At 39.0% G+C, this 26,918-nt stretch overlaps 1 protein-coding gene across 2 annotated transcripts in view; it reads right to left on the minus strand.

The window, feature by feature from the left end:
- Positions 1 to 3,335: 3,335 nt before the first annotated feature.
- Positions 3,336 to 26,918, minus strand: part of LOC105475450 (ATP binding cassette subfamily B member 1) — a 133,393-nt gene continuing 109,810 nt past the window's right edge. For both annotated transcript variants that reach the window (XM_071094773.1, XM_011730682.3), the window contains 7 exons: positions 20,275 to 20,375; positions 18,827 to 18,967; positions 16,008 to 16,164; positions 14,749 to 14,946; positions 8,850 to 9,056; positions 5,451 to 5,597; positions 3,336 to 3,925 (listed from right to left, as the gene is read on the minus strand). In XM_071094773.1, coding sequence (XP_070950874.1) covers positions 3,719 to 3,925; positions 5,451 to 5,597; positions 8,850 to 9,056; positions 14,749 to 14,946; positions 16,008 to 16,164; positions 18,827 to 18,967; positions 20,275 to 20,375 — 1,158 coding nt within the window. In that variant the 3' untranslated portion in view covers positions 3,336 to 3,718. The remainder of the gene's footprint in view (positions 3,926 to 5,450; positions 5,598 to 8,849; positions 9,057 to 14,748; positions 14,947 to 16,007; positions 16,165 to 18,826; positions 18,968 to 20,274; positions 20,376 to 26,918) is intronic.

Below are 26,918 nucleotides of genomic sequence, written 5' to 3' on the forward strand. Positions count from 1 at the left end.
CTTCACTACTGTAATCACCTTTTGTGTCACTCAAGAAAACGTTTCTTCAACATAAGAACTTCTGCTTCTCTTACTTTCTACCAGAGTTACTATACCAGTGTTACAAATAATGGTGTATATGTCTTCGAGTGAGACTTTACTTGTACTGAAATCATTTGTTGCATCTGAGATCACTGGTTGAATGTGGTAATTGACCCTGTGAAGTAAATTTGGAGAAAATAAATGGTGTGAAAAAGAGCACCCCCTCTCTGCCAGCCTTTAACGCTAAAGGGGCAGCAATATACTCAAGCAGAAAAAGCTAGAGGCCCTGGGAGGGGCTCGACCTCCATGCAACTCCAGCCAGGGCAAAACAGTGAACAGGGAAACATGGTTCAGAGAGAGCCAGCAAGTGTCACCAGCTATAGCAACTAGACTGTGCAAACGACAGTAAAAAATACTTTTATTTTTCTTTTTATAGACATGTAAGAATTTTTATCCCAGCTACTCAGGAGGCTGAGGCAGGAGAATCGCTTCAACCCGGGAGGTGGAGGTTGCAGTGAGCCGAGATCACCACTGCACTCTAGCCTGGTCGACAGAGCAAGACTCCGCCTCAAAAAAAAAACAAAAGACAAAAAACAAACGGTCCTTATAGCAGACATACAAAGAGTTGAAGGAAAAATCTCTAGCTTTAAGAAGTCAAACCAAGTGACATGGTTTTATGTTTCTATTCACATAAATTTATCAAAATTTCCTAAACTAAGCACACTTTTTAAAGTACCTTAAAATTTTTAAACAAAAGTTGAAAACTTAGGAGATAAAATCATTTCTAATTCTGGTTTATTTTGGACTATCTCCCAGAAGTTTAAATATATATATTAAATATATAAAATTATATATATTATATATGAACTGTAGTTATATATAGATATATAAATATAGATATATAACTATAGATACATAAATATAGATTTATATTATATATATAATATAAAAAAGCCACCATAATGTTCAAGCCATTTGGCAACCATTTTTTCTTTATACAAATTATATTTTGTTATATTCTTCAACTTAATTTTCTAATGATTATATGGTATTCCATTTTGTGAATGCACCAAAATTTAATATATAATTTCTTACTGTTAAATATTTATATCTTTCCAATTTTCAATATTATAAGTAATGCTACTAAAAGTATCGTTTTACATATCTCTTAAATCCTTAGAATTATAATTGCTGTCTTGAAGGATATATATATATTTACATTTTTTTACTTACATTATCAAATAACAAAGAAGTTTATATCAATGACCATTTCACATTAGAAATGGAAATAGGAATGTCATATTAGATTTTTTTTATTCATCAAGTTACTAGGCAAAAAAATGATATTTTGTTTTAATTTGCATTTCTTTGATTATTGAAACTGTATACATTTTTTTTATATACTTTAAGTGCTAGGGTACATGTGCACAACGTGCATGTTTGTTACATATGTATACACATGCCATGTTGGTGTGCTGCACCCATGAACTCGTCATTTGCATTAGGTATATCTCCTAATGCTATCCCTCCCCACTTCCCCCACCCCACAACAGGACCTGGTGTGTGATGTTTCCCTTCCTGTGTCCAAGGGTTCTTATTGTTCAATTCCCACCTATGAGTGAGAAAATGCGGTGTTTGGTTTTCTGTTCTTGTGATAGTTTGCTGAGAATGATGGTTTCCAGCTGCATCCATGTTCCTACAAAGGACATTAACTCATACTTTTTTATGGCTGCATAGTATTCCATGGTGTATATGTGCCACATTTTCTTAATCCAGCCTGTCATTGGACATTTGGGTTGGTTCCAAGTCTTTGCTATTGTGAATAGTGCTGCAGTAAACATACGTGTGCATGTGTCTTTATAGCAGCATGATTTATAATCCTTTGGGTATATGCCCAGTAATGGGATGGCTAGGTCATATCGTATTTCTAGTTCTAGAACCTTGAGGAATCGCCACACTGTCTTCCACAATGGTTGAAGTAGTTTACAGTCCCACCAACAGTGTAAAAGTGTTCTTGTTTCTCCACATCGTCTCCAGCACCTGTTATTTCCTGACTTTTTAATGATTGCCATTCTAACTGGTGTGAGATGGTATCTCATTGTGGTTTTGATTTGCATTTCTCTGATGGCTAGTGATGATGAGCATTTTTTCATGTGTCTGTTGGCTGCATAAATGTCTTCTTTTGCGAAGTGTCTGTTCATATCCTTTGCCCAATTTTTGATGGGGTTGTTTGTTTTTTCTTGTAAATTTGTTTGAGTTCTTTGTAGGTTCTGGATATTAGCCCTTTGTCAGATGAGTAGATTGCAAAAATTTTCTCCCATTCTGTAGGTTGCCTGTTCACTCAGATGGTAGTTTCTTTTGCTGGGCAGAAGCTCTTTAGTTTAGTTAGATCCACTTGTCAATGTTGGCTTTTGTTGTCATTGCTTTTGGTGTTTTAAATATGAAATCTTTGCCCATGCCTATGTCCTGAATGGTATTGCCTAGGTTATCTTCCAGGGTTTTTATGGTTTTAGGTCTAACATTTAAATCTCTAATCCATCTTGAATTAATTTTTCTTCTTTGAGAAATGCATGGCACATGCATTTCTTCTTTGAGAATTACCTGATTATATCCTTTCCCATTTTTTTTTCCTGGAGGTGATGGCTTCTCTTTTTTTCTTTTTAGAAGATCTTTTTTTAAGATAGCAATTGTTTATAATAAATATAGTTTATAATGTTAATAATGCTTTTTGTCTAATTTTAAAAATTTTGTCGTCCAGAGTACCAATCTTTGTGATACATTTTCTTCTTTTTTCATCATGTTTGTATCAAGATGTAGTTAAACTCATGGCACATTTTAAACATCTGTAAGTCAGAAGGATCACTTTTGGAAGAGGCCAATTATTGGCAAAAGTAATTCATTATCAAGACAAAAAGTAAATGTACTTTGGAAGCGTAAAAATCTTAAAAATCCTTAAAGAACCCTTTATAAAAGCAATGCAAAGTATTTACTGTATATCTGAATAATACACACTTCATAATTGTGCCTTACCCCACCTCCTAAAATCTTATACTGATCTGTGTTTTGGGTTTGAGAGCCACCTTAATGTGGAAATGCAAGAATCAGCAGGATCAAGTTCAAGAAGAATGAAGCCAGATGGTTCTGCAAGACCCAATATGAATAGACATATACAACAGGAATTATTTAAACTGCTTAACCATTCGCACAAAAATGAGTAGGTATATTTAAAGAAAACTTTTTTAAAGCGAAGTTATCTGCAATATTCCAGTTGAGAGAAGATATATTCACAAGCAGTTTGGACAAGATGACTCCAGTCATGTGAAAGTTTAAGTTTTATTATAGACACTTTATGCAAACATTTCAATACTTTTTGCTACTTCTATAATCTTTTAGCAAGGCAATCAGTTAAGTCCAAATGAGAAAATACAAACAAAATTACATATTTTATCTTTAAAAATCTACTTTAACTCTGTTATAAAATTTATAATGCAATTTAAATCATTATTTCTCTCCACTTGATGATGTCTCTCGCTCTCTTCCTTTAATTACGAAGTGTCTGAAGACTCTGAACTTGGTTGAGGAAATGTTAAACAGATAACTCTTCATAATTCTATAAGTACTTGCTTTTTAACTTTGAATAAATGCCATATTTAAACACAAATATTAAAAAATATTTAACATCTCATACAGTCACAGTTCACTGGCGCTTTGCTCCAGCCTGGACACTGACCATTGAAAAATAGATGCCTTTCTGTGCCAGCAGCTGCTGATGTGTGCCGTGCTCCTTGACTCTGCCATTCTGAAACACCACTATTAAGTCTGCATTCTGGATGGTGGACAGGCGGTGAGCAATCACAATGCAGGTACGGCCTTCTCTGGCTTTGTCCAGGGCTTCTTGGACAACCTAGTCCATAATCACATAGATTAATTCGCATAATAGTTGTTTTCCCTAATTCCTTTTCCATAAAAAGCTCCACAATAGGCTGGGTGTGGTGGCTCATGCCTGTAATCTCAGCACTTTGGGAGGCCAAGACGGGTGGATCACAAGGTCAGGAGATCAAGACCATCCTGGCTAACACTACGAAACCCCATCTCTACCAAAAATACAAAAAATGAGCCGAGCGTGGTGGCAGGTGCCTGTAGTCCCAGCTACTCGTGAGGCTGAGGCAGGAGAATGGCGAGAACCCGGGAGGTGGAGCTTGCAGTGAGCGGAGATGGCGTCAATGCGTCACTGCACTCCAGCCTGGGTGAGAGTGCAAGACTCCGTCTCAAAAAAAAAAAAAAAAAAAAAAAAAAAAAAAAAAAAAAAAAAAAAAAAAAGCTCCACAATGAATTTCTCCAACAATAGATCCTTCTTTAACAAGATTTCTCCAACAATAGATCCTTCTTTAACAAGGTGTCAGTGAAACAGAACAGGTTTTTGAAAACAAAGGATTTGTCATATCAGAAGATGACTGAACCCTAGTTTGGGTTAGTTCCGAGGCAGTAGTTATCTATCCCTAACTTTTTTTTTTTTTTTTAATAATTTGAAACAGGGCCTCACTCTGTCACCAGGGTGGAGTGTAGTGGTGCAATCATGGCTTACTGCAGCCTCAACCTCCCGGGCTCAAGCAATTCTTCCACCTCGGCCTCCTGAGTAGCTGGGACTACAGGTTCCCACCGCCATGCCTAGCTAATTATTTTATTTTTTGTAGAGACAAGGTCTCCCTATGTTGCCCGGGCGGGTCTCAAACTCCTGGGCTCAAGTGATGCTCCCACCTCAGCCTCCCAGTGTTGGGATTATAGGTGTGAGCCACGGCAGTAGGTGCCAGCCAGCAGTCATCTACTCTTAAAGTTAAGGGAGTAAATACAGTTCACTGACTCATTTAAAAACATTACTAATGTGTCTAGCAACACAACATCCTTGAAAACAGACCTCAAATCCAGCTCACAGTAAATTCAAGAAGCCTGAGCAAAGACCAAACACAGACTCCTGAATTTTAGTATTGTAAAGTAGGGAACATCTCATACTGAGTTGGTCTTTCAGATAATCTGAATTATTAACCTTTTCTCCAATCAGAAATGATTGCTAATATTTATCTTAAAAAAGGTACAGCCAGATTTTAACATTGCCTTACCCTACCACTTTTCCTTATGGTTGCTGAGAGATGCTGCCAGTAGAAGCAGGAAATACACCTCCTGAAAGCAGCTTCTTAGGTCAACGTGAAGTGATCTAGGGATGGTTTGTGAAGCATATGCGCTCTAAGACTAATTTGCCTTGTGTCATCTTTTCTCTCCTGAATCACAGTTACAGAAACTGTTTACATTTTACTGAAAGGCGATGTAAATAACAATCAATAATCTGACTACATTTTGTTCTTTACTATGGAGAATAAAGCATTTTTAAGGATGATGATTCAAGTATGAATGAACTCAATTTAAATTCTTACCTTTTCACTTTCTGTATCCAGAGCTGATGTGGCTTCATCCAAAAGCAAAATATGAGGCTGTCTAACAAGGGCACGAGCTATGGCAATGCGTTGTTTCTGGCCACCAGAGAGCTGAGTTCCTTTATCTCCTACTCTGGTGCTATATTTCTGTAAATAAGGTTTTGTTGTTATGAAAGTAGAGCTGATAGTAAAGTTCTAACAGCTTGCTTATAGAAAGTAGGATAAATGATTCTATGCTCCAAAAATTTAGGTTCAGAAGCTAAGAATTGTTCATGGATAATTAAGGAAAGAACAGAAAAAAGCCCAAAATGGCAGGTTTACTATCTCTTTGAAAAACAGATGTTTGGGCCTTAAGATGATATGTTTTAGTATAAACAGGTCAGCATTTTAATGAAGAAGAATATCGTTGCAATGTTAGTATCTTCCATCTTCTGGTTTCATTATATTTGGGACAAAGATTGACAGGAGAAAGGAAATTTGATTTGAACAAGGTATTCATAATAAAATAATTGAAGCTCATCTTAATTGTAACCAGCAGGTGACACTCTCTGCATGATTTTAAATTGAGGAAAACCATTCTTGGGACGTTAGCCTTTTAGTATCTGTTTTTATGAAAGTATCTCCAACACTTAAGCAATTTTAATGGGTGCTACATAAAGGATTCCATTTTGATATCTAACTTTGAAAATGAATATCTCCTTTTTAAACATTTTTGTTGTTAGAGTGCTCCCAAAATTCTTCCCATATTGTTTCCCACAGTAGATAATTGTCACCAACTATTCACTATGATGATAGGAACGGCAGTTAAAGGTTACTCAGGAGAGAGCAGAAACAGGATGTGACTGCACTTGTAACCTAGAAAACAATACTATTTTATTATTTCTAGGCCCTTGCCAGGCTGAAATTTTAGTACAGCGTTGCCTATTTTTACTTGCTATATCTGGCAACCCTAGTTTTGTGGCACTCAGCCCTGGGTCTCCCCCTGTAAATAGAGGGAGAAGACCCCAGATGAAGTTTTGGCAGATGTTTGGGACTGGCTCTGCCCCAGAGTCATGGCTGCCTCAGAGGGCAGGAGCACTGAAGTGTGTCTCATGTGAGTGTAGGGGTTACTCATTGCACTCTTGATATAGTGCTCATCCTGCTGAGGCAGATAAAGGCAGTGCGGCAATCTTACAAGAAGGAGGTAACTAAACCAGTCACCTACAGGGTGAGGTAAATCCTAGTATTAATCACTTAGGAGAAGTGGATCCTTAGGTAACAGGACTTAGGGGGTTTACCTTTTCTCTCCTGGTCTAGACACTGAGGAAGAGAATTACGGTGTCTACAGGTGTGTTCTGTGTGACAGATTAGAGACCCGGATCCCAGAAAGGCTGAAGTCTCTGTGGCAGACAAATGCCAGAGGGGCAAAGTATATTTAAGAAGATAGATAATACTTACTCTCTGTGTTTGTGTTTTATTAACCCCTAGCCCAGTGGTTCTCCAGCTTGAGCCTGCGTCAGTATTATCTGGGCTCTTAAAACATGGATTGCTGGATCTGCATTCCTAACAAGTTCCCAGGTGATGCTGATCTGTGTCTATACTTGAGAACCACTATCCTCTCATCAGTAAAGGGGACTGGAGCTTTCCATTTTAAATGTTTGAGCCTGGGGAAGGGTCAATTACCTCCAGTTGGGCTAGACTGTGAAAAGAGAGTGGGAGACAAGGCCATCTCTCTGGGACTTAATGAGATTGGTGTCAGCAGTTATCCGAAGAAGAGTCTACAGAAGGGAATCTTGGGAAAGAGAGCCACCTGGTGTTGCTCGCCTGCCTCATGAGGAAACTGTCTTCCCTGCGGGGTTGAGGCTCCTGAGCTTTGTTTTAGGGGGCACTTCCTTAGAATAAAGAGCATAACTGATGATAATGAGTGGGGTAGATTACCTAGGTTGAGAAGCACTTCAAAATATAGGACCTAACTTTTGCAGCAACATGGATGCAGCTGGAGGCCATTATCCCAAGCAAAGTAATGCAGGAACAGAAAACCAAATACCGCATGTTCTCACTTATAAGTGGGAGTTAAACATCAGGTACTCATAGATGAAAAATGGCAACAGTAGAAACTGGGGACTATTAGATAGGGAGGGAGGGGGGTAAGTGTTGAAAAACTACCTATTGGGTTCTGTGCTTAGTACCTGGGTGACGGGATCATTTGTACCCTGAAACCTCAGCATCATGCAATATACCCAGGTATAATAAACCTGTACATGTACCCCCTAATTCTGAAATAAAGTTGGGAAAAAATATAATTTTGGACTGTTAATACAGGTTGAGCATCCATAATCCAAAAAATTCAAAATCTGAAATTCTGAAATTTTTTGAGCACCAACATGATGCCACAAGTGGAAAATTTCACACCTGATCTCATGTAACAGGTCACAATCAAAACACAGTGAAAACTTTGTTTCATGCTCAAAGTTATTAAAAATATTGTATAAAATTACCTTCGGGCTAATGTGTATAAGGTATACATGAAATATAAGTGAATTATGTACATGCAAATATTCCAAAATCCAAAACACTTCTGATCTCAAGTATTTTGGATAAGGAATATTCAACTTGTATTCCAAAACAAGACAAAACACAAAACCTAAAATACAGGACCTAAGAGGGCTTAAGAGAGGGTGAGAGGTTTCATTTATCCAACTTCCTAGGAGGAATTCAGAGGACACCCATAGGACAACAGCCCAGGGAGCCCTAGAAAATACTTCAACCATTCACTGTAAACAAAGTTTGGGGCCCATGAAATGTACGATGATGAGACATTACATGATACCCTGGTCACCCTAATGGCTCAACCCTTATTCAGAGAGAGCCCTCTTTCTGGCATGGGTTCAGCCCTCTGGACTGGACTGACTCCACAGTGAGGTTTGAGTCTTGGGAGAGAGCTGCAAGAAGGAAGAAGGAAGAGAAATAGAGCAGAGACATGGGGAGGGACAGTCATGCCTGCTTCCTCAGCAGGCCAGAAGCAGCATGTGCAGGTAGAGACCCAGCCTCTGTACTTGGACTTGAAGGGAAAGGCTTCCCAGACATTGTACTTATCCCTAGGGCTGAAAAAGGTGGAGCCTCAAGCCTAATAGCTTTGGATCTACAGAATTGTTCCAGTTCTCCTATCCCAGAAATGTTCCTCTCTCCTAAATCTGAAGTGATCACTTTCATCCCTTCCTCACAAGGAGGGTGAGGTGATCAGACAAACGTAACATCTAACCCAAATAGGAAGTGTGGCCAGATGCTTGTATACAGGTAAGGGTGTGATTTGGTTGCTAATTTCTCTTCACTTCTGGGAAACCATCCCCTTATACATCAAAGCATAGGCCAGGGAGGCTGCCACATGCTCCCGGGCTGTTAATTTGGAGAGAGACTTACATTAGGCAGTGACTCGATGAAGGCGTGTATATTGGCCTCCTTGGCTGCCCTCACGATCTCTTCCTGTGACACCACCCGGCTGTTGTCTCCATAGGCAATGTTCTCACTAATGCTGCAGTCAAACAGGATGGGCTCCTGGGACACGATGCCCAGGTGTGCTCGGAGCCACTGAACATTCAGTTGCTTTATTTCTTTGCCGTCAAGCAGCTGAAAACAAGAGTTCACAGACCAACTTCAGGACCAGCACACTTTGAATGTAGCATAATTAACATCATTATTTCTTACACTGAAACTGCCAAGTTACTGTGAGATTAAGGAAAAGTTTGTGTGATTAAAATTTGGATAGTTAAGATTAATACAACAAGGTCACAACTGTATGCTTTGAGGAACTGTCATGTTTCCTGTGTTATAACCATGGTTTCTGATGTATGCACATGGTAGGTAGAATAAGACATCTATGTCCTAATCCCTGGATCCTGTGAATGTGTTATGTTACATGTCAAAAAGAAACTAAGGTAGTAGACGTAAGGTTGCTAATCAGCTGACTGTAAAATAAGATTATCCTGAATTACCTTGGTGAGCCTAATGTAATCATAAAGGCTTGTAACTGAGGAAGGAGAGAGGAGAGTATCAGAGCAAACGCAGTGTGAGAAAGACTCAACCAGCCACTGCTGGTTTTGAAAACAGAGGAAGGGGCCACAAGCAAGAAAAGGCAAGAAAACAGATCATTCTTTGGAGCCTCTAGAAGGAACACAGCCCTGCTGACACTTGATACGTGCCCACTGAGACCTATTTTAGGTTTCTGACCTCCAGAAGTGTAAAGTCATAAATTGGTGTTGTTTTAAGCCACTGATTTTGTGGTAAGTGGTTACAGCAGCCACACGAATACAATGCCTAATACTTCTGAGATGTATCCTGAGAGCCTTATTCTTAAATCTCCATTTTTCAGAGACACAGTGCCCAGGATTAGCATGGAAATAAATAACAACTATGACCACATAACAGGTTTGCAGTTCAGGAACTATAGGGGATGGATAGGTGAACAGGGGAAGGAAAGGGTGAATAGACATCATCAATACTAAGCCAGATGAGTAGGAATGGAGAGCTGCCCTTTCTCTATAATCTGGTTCCCTGGATTATCTTGCAGAAGACTGGGGAGGGCACCTTACAGCCTTGCTGATAACAAGCCCTACTCTGATGCAAATATGTCTGCCAGATAGGTCTGCTTTGCAAGAGAATTTGCATTTAAGTGAGAGAGTTGTTCATCTCTTCTGAAGAAGGCACCAGTGACTCAGCTTTGAGCGTTTCCAATAGTAGTGACAAGTTTGTACTGAGCCATATCCTCTCTGTATCCCATGTGCCTGGTTGGGTGGCTCAAGGGGACAGCTGGCCAGCAGTAGGGTACAATCTTTGCTACAGGAACATCGCTTCTGCTTGTGACACTGGCAGATGCAGGGATGGAAGCTCTCCCATAACCTTATTAGTTCCAAGCTGAGTTGCCATGGAGACTATTCCACACATGTATGCTCCAGGCTTCCTTACAATGTTAATAAATGAAGGTAGAAAACAGAGGGTGGAGAGGGACAGTAAAAGCCAAACAAGGATGTGGCTAAGTAGCAGATCTTGTTAGATAAAACACTGTACTTGAGAAGTGGAAATTTAAGGAAAGGAGGAGTTTGGTTTTTGCTTTTGTTTTTGTTTTAATTTTCCAGGTTTATACCCCTGGGAGGAAAACAGCCACTGCCTAACTAATACAATCACAGGCAAATCTGAATGATCTCAGCAAGTTATAATGAGTTTCTTCATTACACTGAATACACTCTTGGACCTCCTCGTCCCCGCATAATACCCTAGGATTGCAAACTATTTAAAACCTGTGTTGACTGAAGAATTCTTTCTTTAAGTAAAACTTAAGTTTAGATGCCTACAATGTAAAAAAGATCAAAGAAGCAGAGCTCCTTTGGCTGAGGAATGGTGTTGGTTTGAGAGAAGACCATGGAACTCTGGGGAATCTATGAGAACTGCTCAAAAAATCCTGGCCTAAATAAAAATATAACTAGGAAAGTAAACATATTGGTAAAAAATAATGAAAGGCCAGATTAAAATGATCGGCTATCTCTATTGTAGATTGTTAAATCTATTGCTTGCTTTCATTAGCACAAAAATGTAAATGTTAACACATGTATTCTTCTATGCATATTTACTGTGAAATAATAATTGATTTTTAAAAATCAAGCACTGACAACATTGTAGGTTCTGTGATAAGCATGTCTCCTACAGTCTCTTGTTTAACCTTCACAGCAACACTTCTGAGGTCACTGTGAGGTTAACTGCCATTTTACTGATAAGCAAATGCGCACAGTTAGTAATTGGTGGAAAACCAAGACTGGATCTAAACACTATAGGTTGGGTTTTAGTAACACTAATATCTCACAACTGAAAGATATTTTATGCCCCCTCCTTAAAAGGGGAATGCCCCCATCTCGGGCTCTTCTTGGGTTATAACCAGACAACGACAAGCAGCTTCTAACTATATCCCAAAGGGGGCTCTGACTGTTGTATATGAGAGAGACTAGAAAGGGGAGAAAGGAAAGGTCAGGGGAAGACTCAAAGTAGGGGTGATTTAACAGTGACACTGATGAAAGTTGAGCTTCAAGAGCCCTCAATTACATGTAAATTCTAGGAAGTTGAACAGTTTTCTGGGTGGGATGGAGGAAAGGCTGTAGTCAGGAAGCTCTTCCCTGTAAGTGTTGATGATAAATTGCCTAAAATGAAAGGGACCAGAATCTTTAAGCTTCCAATATTTGGTTATGATTTTTTTTGTTTGAAGTAAATATCCACTTTTGTGTCTAATTTTGCATTCAAAATTTTTTCTTTAAGTTGAATCCCTAAAATTGTATAATCTTCAGGTCCCTCAAAACTTGGAGAATCCTCCCATCTTCACAATTTCATAGCTTAATTATTCAAGACTTTCCACAATTTAACCTAAATCTTTCTTCAAATTTAACAGTTTGGTGGCTCTCGAATGATGGCTGGCATCAGGATCACCTCGGAAAATTATAAAAAGAAAAGGCTAAACCCTAGCCTACTTGAATAATCCAGGCCGGCTGTATTTTTTACTAGCTCTTTAGGCCATTCTAATAGTCACTGAAGCTTGAGAACCACCACTTCAGGTCAATGATTTTCAACGTGGGATTCAAGGTCCACTGATGGTCATGAGAATTTCGTGACTTCAGGGGATCCTCAGGGTCAAATCCTTTCTTTAATTCTTATGCTCAAATCCACAGACTCATTTTTACATGGCAATAAAAACTAATGAGTAGTAATCCACTGAGTTATTCAGGGCTACTCACTGATGTCCATAAACAAAACTTTGTACATTTACTAGAGTTTATTGTGGACACTTTCTGCTAAGAAGTCTAGCTGCAGTGCACCATCTGGCAGTATTTCCAAGCCCTAGTGCAAATGCACAGGAGAAGATAATGGATATTCCTGCAATAAATGAGGACACTTTGTTTTCAGTCCATTATCAATAATGTCTTGGGATGCTTACTGTGCTATGCACTCAGCATTCATTTTCATATACTTCTGTGTCTGACCTTTTATACATCAAGGGACTAGAAGGCTAAAAACTATTTCCCACTTTCCCTTGGTTCTGGAAGTAAGTCAGGGTCTACCAGGGAGATGCACAGTGTAAAATCTGGGAGGTAGACACCATCTCTCCTTCAGCAGCCATGGTAAGCTAACAGCTTAACTCATTTTTGGCAGACAAGAATTTCTGCAACAGACAGATTCTAGTCTTGTACCTTTAAATTTGGAACAGCTGTGGCATAATTTTCTGCAGCTTCTTGGTTACAGAATCACAGCTGCAGTGCGGTGATCTGGAAGTCTGGGAGCAAGTAGCCTACTTTTCTTTCACTCTTCCAGCCCTTCCAAAGATTTTGTAAGCATGTAATTCCGTTTATTAAATACCTATCTACTTGAAATACCTAGTGCAGTTTCTGTTTCCTACTCTGAACTGTAACTGATGCTGTCCATGTTTTAAATTATGTTCTGCTTGTGTTTATATACTTGCAGAATAACATTAATTATTCCTTATTGTATCATTATTGTGCTGTATTATATCGTGGTTTTCAACTCCAACATTTTGTTATCACCAAGCATTTTTCCCCTTGGAAAGTGACTATGAGTACATTAGTGGATGATGACATTTGAAAATCTTTCCTACATGAGTTATCAGAAAAGTTTGAGAACCACTACTCAAACTAAACTCCTATTTCAGCCAAAGTGTCCTATTTGCGCATTGGGAACAAATCACTGATCACACCTTGCATTTTCTCTCACATTGAATGTCATCACGACTGTTCATCCATATGCAAATCCTTATCTCTTAAGAACTAGCTCTAGGCCTATCTTCTTTAACTCATGAAAGTATATGCCCCATTTCCTCAGTTAAAGTATTTGAGGGCAGATATCATGCCCTACAATTCATCATAGCACAATCTTTTACATACCACTTAATAACTGTCTGTTGAGGAACATAATCAGTGTCTGAGAGCTAACATTTCCTCCTCTAATTGCTTTGGCTGTCAGCGACGTCTTTATTTAGAGTCCTGTTTTTAAACTCACCACAAAAAATTGAAAGACAAAATCAGAGTTCACAGAAAATATAAAGCAAGAGAGTAAAAGTAGGTAACAAGCTTATGTAATGATTTAAGAGTAGACTGAATAAAGGCATAACTATCTTTGAATACAGTAACAAATATTTATGAGTAAGAGTGACTGCTGTGAGGAAGTAAAAAGAGTCCTAGACTAAAGGTTGAAAACTCTCTTTTCATTTGAGTTATTAAGTGCTACCAGTGTCCATACATAGTGGGTGGGCATCCATCTGACTTTACCAGCAGGCATCCATTCTGATTGGTCAGTGTCCATTCTGTTCCCATTGTTAAGTATTTTAAATATCACTTCTCAGTACAATTAATTACATGCCTACATAATGAAAATGTCTTGTTCTTAATCTATTCCTTCCTAGTTTGTCTTCTTTCCTAGCCTCCATCATAGTCGTTTAAACTCACTGCTCCCTGCCAGACACCTCTCTCATTCCCAGCAACTAAGACAAAAGGGCGTACTTCTATATTCTTTATACATTTCCCAAATTTGTTGATTCTACTTTTTTTTTCCTTAGATGATGTTTCAATGCCCTCTCTCCATCAATGATTTTGTCTCATCCCCAGCCATAAAAATGCTCAACAGTTCACCTCCTAAACATTTTCCCTGGACTCTGCCTCCCCACTCAAGCACTGTCCTTATTTGCCTTTCTTTTACTTTCCATCTTCTTGATAACCTATGCTCACTTACATCTCCATTTCTCCTCCTAACCATACTTCAGCCACCCTTAATTGTTTTCTACCATCACTACTTCACTAAGAATATTTTAAAATATCAGAAGTAGCCCATTCATTGCTAGACTCTATCATGTCTTCTCAGTCTCCTCCTTACCCAATCTCTCTATACCATCTGTCATTGCTGACTACCATCTTTGAAACAGTCCCCATCCTTGGCTTTCATCTCACTCTTAGCACCTGTCCTGCATCTTTCTGGCTACTTCCATTTTTGTCGGTTCTTCTCAAGTCAACTGAAACCTAAGTACAGCAAGGGAGATAGGTGGTACAAAGGGTGCTTGCAAAGGAGGGTAGAGGAGTAGTGTTGAGGGAAGCCTGGAGAAGTTGGCTGGGACAGATGACACCACTTGGAGACCATATTTAGGTTGTCAGACTTTATCCAAGTGGGGTTGTTGTTTAAAGGTCTGAAAAAACATGGCTCATAATTGAGAATTAAATACATTCAGACATTTGGATGATGAAAACCTGAACTGAGCTAAATACGAAAGTGTGCTCACCACTTTCCCCGCCAAGGGGTCATAGAACCGCTCCAGGAGCTGGACCACCGTGCTCTTCCCACAGCCACTGCTGCCCACCAGGGCCAGCGTCTGGCCCTTCTTCACTTCCAGGCTCAGCCCCTGAAGCACTGGGATGTCCAGTCGGGTGGGATAGTTGAATACAACTTCATTAAATGTGACATTTCCTTCCAATGTGTTCTGCAATGAGAAGAATAACAGTAAATTAGATTGCCACAATACTGAAAATAAAGTGTATAGCTAACCCTTTCAATTACCAGGTGTCAGAAGGTAATGAACTTGTATTACAATTGGCTTCACTTCAAACTGCTAGAATTTATTTTATTTTTATTTTATCATTTTATTATTTTTTATTTTTTGAGACAGTCTCACTCTGTTACCCAGGCTGGAGTGCAGTGGCATGATCTCAGCTCACTGCAACCTCCACCTCCCAGATTCAAGCAATTCTCGTGCCTCAGCCTCCCGAGTAGCTGGGATTACAGCATGTGCCACCACACCCAGCTAATATTTTTTTATTTTTAGTAGAGATGGAGTTTCACCATATTGGCCAGTCTGGTCTCGAACTCCTGACCTCAAGTGATCCACCCACCTCGGCCTCCCAAAGTGCTGGGATTACAGCCATAAGCCACTGCGCTCAGTCTCAGACTGCTAGAATTTAGTAAATGAGGTCTAAAAGAGTAAAAGCTTTCACAGCATGTATTGTTAAGACAATGTGAATATACAATACAGCTGCAATAACTCAAATCTGTTCCTCAGGAATACAGTAACTTACAATAAAATCTAGTGACCAGCCTGGGCAACATAGCAAGACCATGTCTCTACAAATAATTAAAAAATTAGCTGGGCATGATGGCACATGCTTGTAGTCCCAACTACTTGGGAGGCTGAGACAGGAGGATCACTTGAGCCCAGAAGGTCAAGGGTGTAGTGAGCAATGATCATGCTACTGCACTCTAGCCTGGATGACAGAGTAAGACTCTGTCTCTAAAACAATTGTTTGTAAAAAATCTGATGAATAGGTTTTGCTTATAAAGTGAGCAGTGTTCCTATTTCCCTATAACCTTTGCTATGTAAAAGTACTGAATGTTGATGTATATTATTAGTAGTTATTGAAAGGAATCTATGATCTAGGAAGTTTTATCATCAGCATATTTGAAAGTACAAATTTTATTAAGTTTCCACTTAGAATACTTTCATTAAGGAGTCAGGAGTAGATCCAATAGTTGAAACATCAAACTCACCGGCTTTAGGCCTTCTGTGCTGTAGCTGTCAATCAAAGGGGTTTTTTCAATGATCATGATGATGTGGGCTGCTGATACTTTGGCTTTGGCATAGTCAGGAGCAAATGAACTGACTTGCCCCACGGCCATGGCACCAAAGACAACAGCTGAAAATACTCTGGAAAGTACAAACACAAAACATGTGTGCAGCGTTACGACCACAATGCTAGAAAGCTGACACTCCTTTTTTTTTTTTTTTTTGAGATGGGGTCTTGCTGTGTTGCCCAGACTGTAGTGCAGTAGTGCAATCAGAGATCACTACAGATATGACCTCTGGGGCTCAAGCGACCTTCCCACCTCAGCCTCTGGAGTAGCTGGGACTACAACTGTGCACAACCACAGTTGTAAAACCAGCTAATTGTTTTATTTTTTTGTAGAGATGGGGGTCTCCCTGTATTGCCCAGGCTGGTCTCAAACTCCTGGTATGAAGCAGACCTCCTGCTTCAGCCTCCAAAAGTGTTGGGATTATAGGTGTGAGCCACCATGCCTGGCCAAAAGTTGACACTTCTGTAACCAGAGAGCTTAGCCTCTAATAGTTATAAAACAGATGTTAAAAATAAAACAAACACATTTCCTTATAAGTTCATGTCAGTGTGATAGATTGATTGCAAAATGGCCCATTTTTTTTCCACCTCTCTCTGTATCCTCATCTTGCAATGCGACCTTTGCAGCACCCTTTGAATCTGGACTGGCCTTGTGACTTGCTTTGGCCAGCAGGATGTGGTGGGCAGGATGTGGTGGAAATCACTTTTTCCAGTTCCAAGTCTATGACTCAGGGGGCCTTATATGCTTTGTGAGCATGCATGCGTGTGTTCTCTCTCTCTTTCTTTCTCTCTCAGAATTCTGCCACTGTCTCAAACCCAGGCTAGCCTGCTGGAGGATGAGGCACACATGGAGGAGAGCTGTGTGAATCCCAACCAGCCAGCTACAGACACAACCCACTACAGAAACATGAGTAAGTCCAGCTGAGATCCAGTATGCCTAACCCAGATCAGTAGAACTTCACAGCTAACCCACAGGTTTGTGGGCAAAAATATGTATGTCTCTGAGGTTTAGTGGCTGGTTGTTACACGGCATTGTTGTGGTGATCAACAACAGATACAGTCAGTGATGTTGGAATTACATCAGATTCTTAAAAACCTATGAACTGTGCAACAAAAAGAAAGTTTCTTACAGAACCAGATATGTTGCTCTTAAGGTGCATTGACATTCTTATCTATGACATGGGAATCACAGCAACTTAAAGTTGGGAAGGTCCTTACAGGTATCAAGTCCAGCTCTCCATGTTTGTGCCTGGACACCTCCCCTAAATTGGCTTCCATCCTCTGATTTAGGAAGTAGCATGTTTGGTTGTCTATTGTTAAACAGTTCTTTTTCAAACTGAAGAAAAAATTTACTTCCTTTTACATAAGACAGGCCTACAAGTCTTGAAATATTACTAAAACCTCCTTTGCTTCTTTGATAACTCCTTTTACGGCCCTTCTCTAGACATATTTATTAATATGATTTTTGAAACAGCAAGCCTGGAACTGACAAAATACTTGGGAACCCTCCCAGAATACAGGGAATCCATCACTTTCTTTCCTCTGGACTCTATGCCTATGTTTATGTAGCATATTGTGTCATTAGTTTTTGTTTGTTTGTTTGTTTAACTGGCACTAAATAAGATACACCGATGGTTAATCTTGGCCTTGTGATCATTTAAACCTATGGGACCTTTTTCTAATGCACTGCTCTTCAGACAGGTCTTCCTTTTCCTTAACTTGGAATGTTGATTTTGCAAACCTAAATGCCCCAATGTCAGCAACTTTCACCAATTCAATTTTTTGGAGTAAAGCAATATATCAAATAATTATCTAATCAAAGTCCCAATGCCAGTGATGCTTGGTTTTGATCTCTAGGTCGTAATCACAGATAGCACCTGCATATCATTTGTCCAATGCACACCTTTAATGGAAATTTAGATGTCTTTTTTGGGGTCCTCCTGAGCAAACTGTAATGCATGAACAGCTCAATGTTTAAAAAGGAAAGAAATACTATACTAATACGTTACACTGCCAGGCTTATATGATTCTGGTTTAAATGTAAAACTATATTGCTACTAATTATGTTATGCTATCAAGAGGCAGAATCTTACCCATCTCTAAATCTAGAAGCTCAGATATATTATATATACTTTTGACCACCAAACTGCATATTTGGGTACTTTTGTAGTATAACTGCTTCAGGCTTATCTTCCTCTGACCAAGGCACAGTTATCTACATTCAGAACAATGTAGCAGAAAAATCTCAATATAACTTTTCCTTTGTCATTTCTGACTTCATCTGGCTCTTACCTTCCAACTCTTCTCATATCAAGGAAAAGTAAACTTATCCTGGAATCTCCAAGGGCTTGCAGAACTTAGTACAACACATCTGCACTTTACTTGCTCTGTAAGAAAGTCCTTTAAAAGGAGCCAGTCAGACTCCTTGCTCAGAGCTAGGCTTCTTCCCAAATGCCAAGGCCTTCTCAAAATCTCTGAATGGAATCACTCCACCCAGTGACAGACTTGGAAAGTTCAGCTATATGTGAGCCAGCAATGAGGAAAGAAGTTACTGCTCCTTCAAATGAAAGGGGGTGCTTCAATGGTGGCACATGAAGACTCAGAGGCAAAATGCCACTTTAGGAATCACCAGAATCTCTTCATGAGGCTTCACAGTAGGGTTTCCTATCTAGACATGAAGCATGTTCATCCCAGTTTTATTTTTAGAGTTTAACTAAATAATAACCCAATACTTACAACAGAACATCCTCAAAGCTCATGAGACTATGTGCCACCAAGTAGGCTCCAAACCGGAAACATCCAGCATAGGAAAAATACATCATTGCCTGGGTGAAGGAAAACGTGATTCCAAAGATGTGTGCTTTCCTCAAAGAGTTTCTGAAAAGAAGACATTTGAAAACTCATTCCACTTTCATTTCTCAGTCCTTAAAATGTATCTTTTGATAGGCTGGCAGTATGGCACAGAGGCATGACCAACAAAAATGGGTTTAGTTTCCAAAGAACTAAGTTTGGTCCACACTTTACACTTGGCGGTTGTGCAAATTTGGGAAACTGCCTAACCTCTGAGACTCAGTGTCTTTATCTTTAATGTAGAATTAACTACACCTCAAACTGTTGATGTAAAGAGAAAATAATCCAATGACTGTAAAGAGCCAGTTAGGGATCAATAAGTAAAAGTTTTCTCCCTTTCCCCCCACTTTTGGACACACAACATGTAAGTACTCTATATAAATATTCATTCTGCACACGTTTACCCAACACCTACAAGTTGCAGGTACCCTGATGGGTGACAGAGAGGAAACAGGCATGTTCTTGACTTAGGAGACCTGAGTTGAGTTGAATTACTATTTATGCATTGAAGGTGCCTTATGAATAATCTGTTATGAAAAGAAAGCAGAAGCACTAAATTATTTGGGGGTCTTAGAGAAGGCTTTACAAAGGGGTTGACATTCTAGAATCATGACATGGAGGCTCAGCGATATGGAGGTGTGAGTGGGGGCAGGTTGGTTAGCAAGTGGGCAGCCCTGGGCCTCCAACCCCTCCTGCTACCAGATCAACTCTGCTTTTATCTTCATCACATATGAAGATTTCAAATAATTTTTTAGACAAAAAAGACTCTACCATCATTTTTTTAAATAAAAGCTTAAAAATCTATTAATAAGGTCCACCTCTCTCTTTTATTATAAGAAACAGACTCAGAGAGGTTGGGCTTGCTTATGTTCACACCACTTATTAGAGCTCTCACTGGGATGACTGTGTTAAAGGAAGAAGGCCTGCACTGGAGAAGGGGTAAAAAGCAGAAAGACAGGTAAACCCAGGAAGCACCATCCTCTCCATGTCCCACAGGTACCTCAAATTTTAGGTTCCATAAATAACTCATTTTCAACTAGAGCAAATTGTAGGGTCATATCCTAACTGGACATCAGATAGTCATTCTCAGCATCATGTCTCCCTCCCTTCTCATCAGTGACCCATTCTTACAGGTTCTACATCAGAGATGTCCCTGCCTTAGTTCAGGGTCTTGTAATTTCTCTCCTGCATAATTACAACTGTTTCCCAATGAGTTCCCTTTGAGTACTTTCTCCACTTGCTCCCTACCTTCTAGCCAAAGTAATCCCTCTGAAAACAAATATGATGACTGAAAAATTATTCACACTCCCCTCCCATTCTTCAGCGGTTATTACCTGTATGGTACCTGCAAACTCTGATCATACATATGTTCAAACTTCTGCTCCTGAGTCAAAGAAACAACAGTTCGGAAGTTTTCTATTGCTTCAGTAGCGATCTGTAACAGAGAGCACCGATCACCAAGAGGCACAAGGGTAAACAGTGGTGATTAACTTGAATTCTATAAAACAGACTAATGAAAATAATTTTATGATTACATATTTTTTATTATGTATGAGCATTTTCTCTGTAGAAAAAGATACTAAGTAATTTATCAAACTGAGTTATGGATCTGGAAGGAAGATGGACTAATTCAGACTTCTCCTTTGCAGAAAGAGAAGCTAAGACTTAAACGGATTAAGGCATTGCTTAAAGCCACATAGCTTTACGTGGCTTCACAAAAGTAACCTGAGAACTCACAGTACTTCACATCTATTACAGTGTTCTTTCTTCTATGATGATCACATTTTAAGTTCAAAGTTATTTTGCACATATTTTTAAAATGTGATGTTTATATTTTTCTCTTTATCATTGCCATTTGTGACAACTGAAGAATGCTTGAAAAATACTGAAAGAACTAAGTCAATAAAAAATATATTTTAGATACGTTCATCAGCTTACTCCTTTCTGCCTGTGGACGTTTACTCCTTTCTGCCTGTGGATGTTTACTCCTTTCTGCCTGTGGATGCCACCAAGGAAGCATCGTTAAAGTCTATCTCTCCCCTGCCATCATGTCTAAGTCAGAGTCTCCTAAAGAGCCCAAACAGGTGAGGAAGCTCTTCATTGGAGGGTTGAGCTTTGAAACAACTGATGAGAGCCTGAGGAGTCATTTTGAGCAATGGGGACGCTCACGGACTGTGTGGTAATGAGAGAATACAAAGCGCTCAAGGGACTTTGGGTTTGTCACATATGCCACTGTGGAGGAGGTGTATGCAGCCATGAATGCAAGGTCCTATAAGGTAGATGGAAGAGTTGCGGAACCAAAGAGAGCTGTCTCAAGAGAAGATTCTCAAAGACCAGATGGCCACCCAACTGTGAGAAAAATATTCATTGGTGGCATTAAAGACACTGAAGAACATCACCTAAGAGATTACTTTGAACAGTACGGAAGAATTGAAGTGATTGAAATCATGACTGACCAAGGCAGTGGTAAGAAAAAGGGCTTTACTTTTTAAGTTTTGGTGACCATGACTCCGTGGATAAGACTGTCATTGAGAAATACGCATACTGTGAATGGCCACAATTGTGAAGTTAGGAAAGCCCTGTCAAAGCAAGAGATGGAGAGTGATTCATTCAGCCAAAGAAGCGAAGTGGCTCTAGGAACTTTGGTGGTGGTCGTGGAGGTAGTTTCGGTGGGAATGACAACTTTGGTGGTGGAGGAAACTTCAGTGGTCATGGTGACTTTGGTGGCAGCTGTGGTGGTGGTGGATATGGTGGCAGTGGGGATGGCTATAATGGATTTGGTAATGATGGAAGCAATTTTGGAGGTGGTGGAAGCTACAATGATTTTGGCATTTACAACAATTAGTCTTTACATTTTGGACCCATCAAGGGAGGAAACTTTGGAGGCAGAAGCTCTGGCCCCTATGCTAGTAGAGGCCAGTACTCTGCCAAACCATGAAACCAAGGTAGCTATGGCAGTTCCAGTAGCAGCAGTAGCTACGGCAGTGGCAGAAGATTTTAAATTACTGCCAGGAAACAAAGCTTAGCAGGAGATAAGAGCCAGAGAAGTGACAGGGAAGTTACAGTTTACAACAGATTTGTGAATTCAGACAAGCACATTAGTGGCAGGGCCTAGCTGCTACAAGAAGACATGTTTAGACAAATACTCATGTGTATGGACAAAAAACACGAGGACTATATTTGTGACTAATTGAATAACAGGTTATTTTAGTTTCTGTTCTGTGGAAAGTGTAAAGCATTACAACAAAGGGTTTTAATGTAGATATTTTTTTGCACCCATGCTGTTGATTGTTAAATGTAATATTATGATCATGACGCTGAATAAATGTGTCCTTTAAAAAAAAAAGGTATATTTTACACATTTGCATAATTTTTTTCCTAAGGGCATAAATATATTTAACAAGATTGGAATGAAACTCTATATTTAGCTCTATATCATTATTTTTTACCCTCATATCAAAAGCATTTTCCAAGTTCATTAAATACACATGAATAATGAGATGTGTAATGAGTCCTTTAATATCATAACCAATTAAGTATTCCTTTATTGTCGAGCCAGGTTTTCAACTTCTTTTTTATTAAAAATAATGGTGAGATAAACATCTTTGTACCTAAACATTTGTCTATGTTGAATTGGTTTATTAGGAAAATTTCTTAAGGTGAAATTAATAGGTCAAAGAAAACTAACTTTTTTTTTTTTAAGAAACAGGGTCTTGCTCTGTTGCCCAGGCTAGAGTGCAGTGGCTATTCACAGGTGTTAGCATCATAGCTCACTGCAGCCTCACACACTTGGGTAAGCAATCCTCCTGCCTCAGTCTGCCAAGTAGCTAGGACTACAAGCACATGGCACTACACCTGGCTTGAATGAAGCTTTTTTAACTTTTTAAGGAATGTGGCACATACTATCAAGCTGTTTTCCAGAAAGTTTTGGGCTGGGTGTGGTGGCTCATGCCTGTAATCCCAGCAGTTTGGGAGATGGAGGCAGGTGGATCATTTGAGGGAAGGAGTTTGAGATCAGCCACAGCCAACATGGTGAAACCCTGTTTCTACTAAAAATACAAAAATTACCTGGGCATGGTGGCACATGCCTTAATTCCAGGTTACTGGGAGGCAGAGGAAGCGCCTGAACCCGGGAGACGGAGGTTGCAGTGAGCCAAGATGGTGTCACTGCACTCCAGCCTGGGCAACAGAGTGAGACTCCATCTTAAAAAGGAAGTTTCCATCATTCAATTATGTTGTAATTGAATGTTACTTCCAACAAGGCAATTTGATTAGAAAAACACATCCTTCATCATCTCTGGAGTCTGAGTAAAAGGATATGGAAAAAGCAAAGAACACCAGTGTACAAGATGAGATTTCAGCCTACATCAGCCGCACCATCTTGAACCAAAATGCTGTCTCATTTTCCTTATTTGCGAAATGAGGAGGATGGACTAGAGGGTCTCTAAAGTCCCTTTTAATGCTATGATTCTAACAGAAATAATTTCCAGAATTATAAGTCACCAAGAGAAATGACTCCTTATTGTTTAAGACGTTCTTCCTCTCTTTGGCCTATACACTGGTCAGAACAGATTCTAATAAAGACACATTTAATTTAGCATGTTTTATAGCTTAAAAATCATAAATGTGAAATTCCATTTATTCTTCTCTGAATCCTACATAAATTACCTAACTTCAAACATAACAGCAGCACTTCATAAGACATTAAGTCAGTTTTGAAGACTAATATCAAAAGCTATTAGAAGTAAAAAAAAAAAAAATTAACATTCTTAGAAACAAAAATTTATTTAAAAATAAAATTAAAAATATTATTCTTACACTGACAGGCCAAGAAGATTGAATTATGTTTACCACAAGCTACTTAGAAAGTTAGGAAAATGTCAGGTTTATGTTAAAATATTTTATAAACTTCTTTTACACATTATAAAAATGATAATATAGTCATTTTAGAAAACCGTAAAAGTGCAGAAAGCAAAAGGCGAGAAGAAAAAATTCACCTTCAAATTCCCAAAGACAATCCTTTTGTCAGACGCATTAGAAATATTTCTAATTATCAAAATTCAAACAAACAGGTTTTCCAGATTAGTAAGAAAATTCAACAGACTATAACAATGTCTGCTGAAACATAGACTTTACTGTATATTTCAGTGTAATGGTTTTAAGAAATATTTTCTGTGCACCATTTTCTAAGGCAGGAGTGTCTTGTCTGAGATTGGTTTGTAAATGTCATTGCTTTTTAGTGTGTACTTAGCCCAATAAAAGTGGGAGTTTGAGTCACAGACCTTGCATGGTGAGTAAAACAGCATAATAACTTCAGGACTGTCTTCATCTTGACACACAATGAAGCAATTAGGAAAAGGCTTAATTAGCACCCTGCATCCTCACAGCTTCCTTTATTCCAAGAGTTTTAAATGGAGACTCAGTAATTACCACGAGGAGAGAGAACTTCTAATTCAAGAACAAATAGCATCGAGTTTCCCTCGGAAACTGTTATGTACTAAATACTTTTGAAGAAATAAAAATGTATGTTTCTAGAAAGAAAAAACAGCCTCCTGACATTACTCTTCCCACCCTCAAATAAACAAGTTTATGGCTTTTATTTCTGAAAAGGAAAAAAGCATCTACAATGGAGCCTTGGACAACATAGAGATTAGGGAGACTGACCCCTCATGCAGTTGAAAATTCACATGTAACTTCCGACTCCCCAAAAACTCGACTACTAATAGCCTGCTGTCAACCGGAAGTCTTACCAATAACACAGTCAATTAACATGTATTTTGTATGTTATTTTTATAATAAAGTAAGCTAGAGGGAAGAAAATGTTACTAAGAAAATCACAAGGAAGAGAAAATATATTTACTATTCATTAAGTGGAAGTGGATCAATTATAAAGGTCTTTATCTTCACCATCTTTATATTGAATAGGCTAAGGAAAAGGAGGAAGAAGAGGGATTGGTCTTGCTGTCTCAGGGGTAGTACAGGGGAAGAGGCAGAGGAAGTGGAAGGGGAGGCGGGAAAGGCAGGCACAACTGGTTACTGACATGCATTGCGATCTCTGACTTTTTGCTTTTTCATTTCTCTAAAAATGTTTCAATATGGTACCAATCCTACCTCCACTGTTTGCTTCAGTTTCAGTGCCTGTGTCACAGAAGGGTCTATGTCATAAAAGAAGTTAAAAGCAGTCCTGAATAACGGAAACTCTTTTGCCAGATTGTGTAAAGTCAGTTTTCTGGCACTGCTTCTCCTATATCTTCTTTCTCACTGTTTGGCACTGGTTTGGAAACACTCATCTTTATCAAATCATCTTCTGTTAATTCCTCTGGTGTGATGTTTACTTGCTCTTGAATTTCTCTAAAATCTATACCTTGAAAGTCTTCACCCACCACTTTTTTTTTTCTTTCAGATCTCCTATCTATTTTTGTGATTTCCTTGTTTGGCTCTGTCATAAATCCTGTGAAATAATGTACATCTGGACACAGTTTTCTCCAGCAGAAATTTATCATTTTAGGATTACAGACTTGCATGATGTTCTTCTCTATGGTGGCTCTCTACCATAGCGTTAACAATCCTTTCTGTAGAGTACCATGTGCTTTGTGATGAGCCTTAAAAATCCTTATGAGTGGTGAGGCACAGTGGCTTACACCTGTAATCCTAGCACTTTGGGAGACTAAGGCGGGAGGATCACTTGAGCTCAGGAGTTCAAGAACAGCCCAGGCAACACAGTGAGACTTCATGTCTATAAAAAATTTATTTAAAAAAAAAAAAAGATTCTTATAACCCTCTCATCTAAAGGCTGAATTAGAGACATGTTTGGGAGGCAAGTAGACCACTTCAATACTTTTGATGTTAAACTCGTGAGTTCTGGGTGGCCAGGATCATTGTCTAATATCAAAAGAACTTTAAAAGGCAGTCCCTTACTGTCTAGGTACTTCCTGACTTCAACGACAAAGCATCAATGTAACCAATCCGGAAAAAGGGCTCTCATTGTCCACGCCTTCTTGTTGTACAATCAAAAGACTGGCAGCTGAGGCTTATCTTTTCCCTTCAAGGATCAGGGATGAGCAGTTTTACACATAAGGGCGTATCTATACATATGGACTCATCCTAAACCCGACTGCATTTACATGAAACAGCAGAGTTAGCCTATTCCTTTCTGACGTAAATCCTTGGACTTGCTTCTCTTCCTTATTAATAAAAGTCCTTGGTGGCGTTTTTTTTTTTTTTAAATAGGGCACTTTCAACTGCATTAAATACCTTATCAGGCAGATATTCTTTCTTCTCAATGATTTTTTTAAAATAGCATCTAGGAACATTTCTACTGCCTCTTGATTGGCAGAAGTTGCTTCTCCTGCTATCTTGACATTTTTTTAAAGCCAAATCTCTTTCTAAAATTATCAAACCATCCTTTGCTGGCATTAAATTATCCAGCTCTAGATCCCTCATCTTACTTTTAATTTGAATTGACTTTGCTTTTCCTCTAATCATATTAGAGTCTATAGGTATGCCTTTCTTACAGCAATCCTGCACCCATGTAAAAGCTGCATTTTCAATATGAGATAAAGGTATTGTACAAAAAGTGCAAGGTTTTTGCACCTGCTGTTGTAGCTGCAGTGATGGCTTTTATGAATTTTGGGTTTTTTTTTGTTTGTTTGTTTGTTTTACAATGGTTCTTATGCTAGATTCATTTATCTTGAAATGGCAGGCAACTAACTGCAGCTGCAGACCTCACATCTATAGTACATATCAAGCAGTTCAACTTTTTCCTGTAATGTCATGACTTTTCTCTGCTTGTTGGGAGCACTTCCAGCATCACTAGTGGTACTTCATATGGGTTCCCTGGTATTATTTAGTGTTTATGATATTGCACTAATCGTGAGTTTTAAAATATGCAAGAACCATGAGAGATCACTTTTTACTGCACTATGCAATTTACTGGAGAGAGGAACTGCTCCTGCTGAGATGATTAGTGTCACTGCAT

Source organism: Macaca nemestrina, chromosome 4 (genome assembly GCF_043159975.1).
Source record: "Macaca nemestrina isolate mMacNem1 chromosome 4, mMacNem.hap1, whole genome shotgun sequence".
Taxonomy (NCBI): Eukaryota; Metazoa; Chordata; class Mammalia; order Primates; family Cercopithecidae; genus Macaca; species Macaca nemestrina.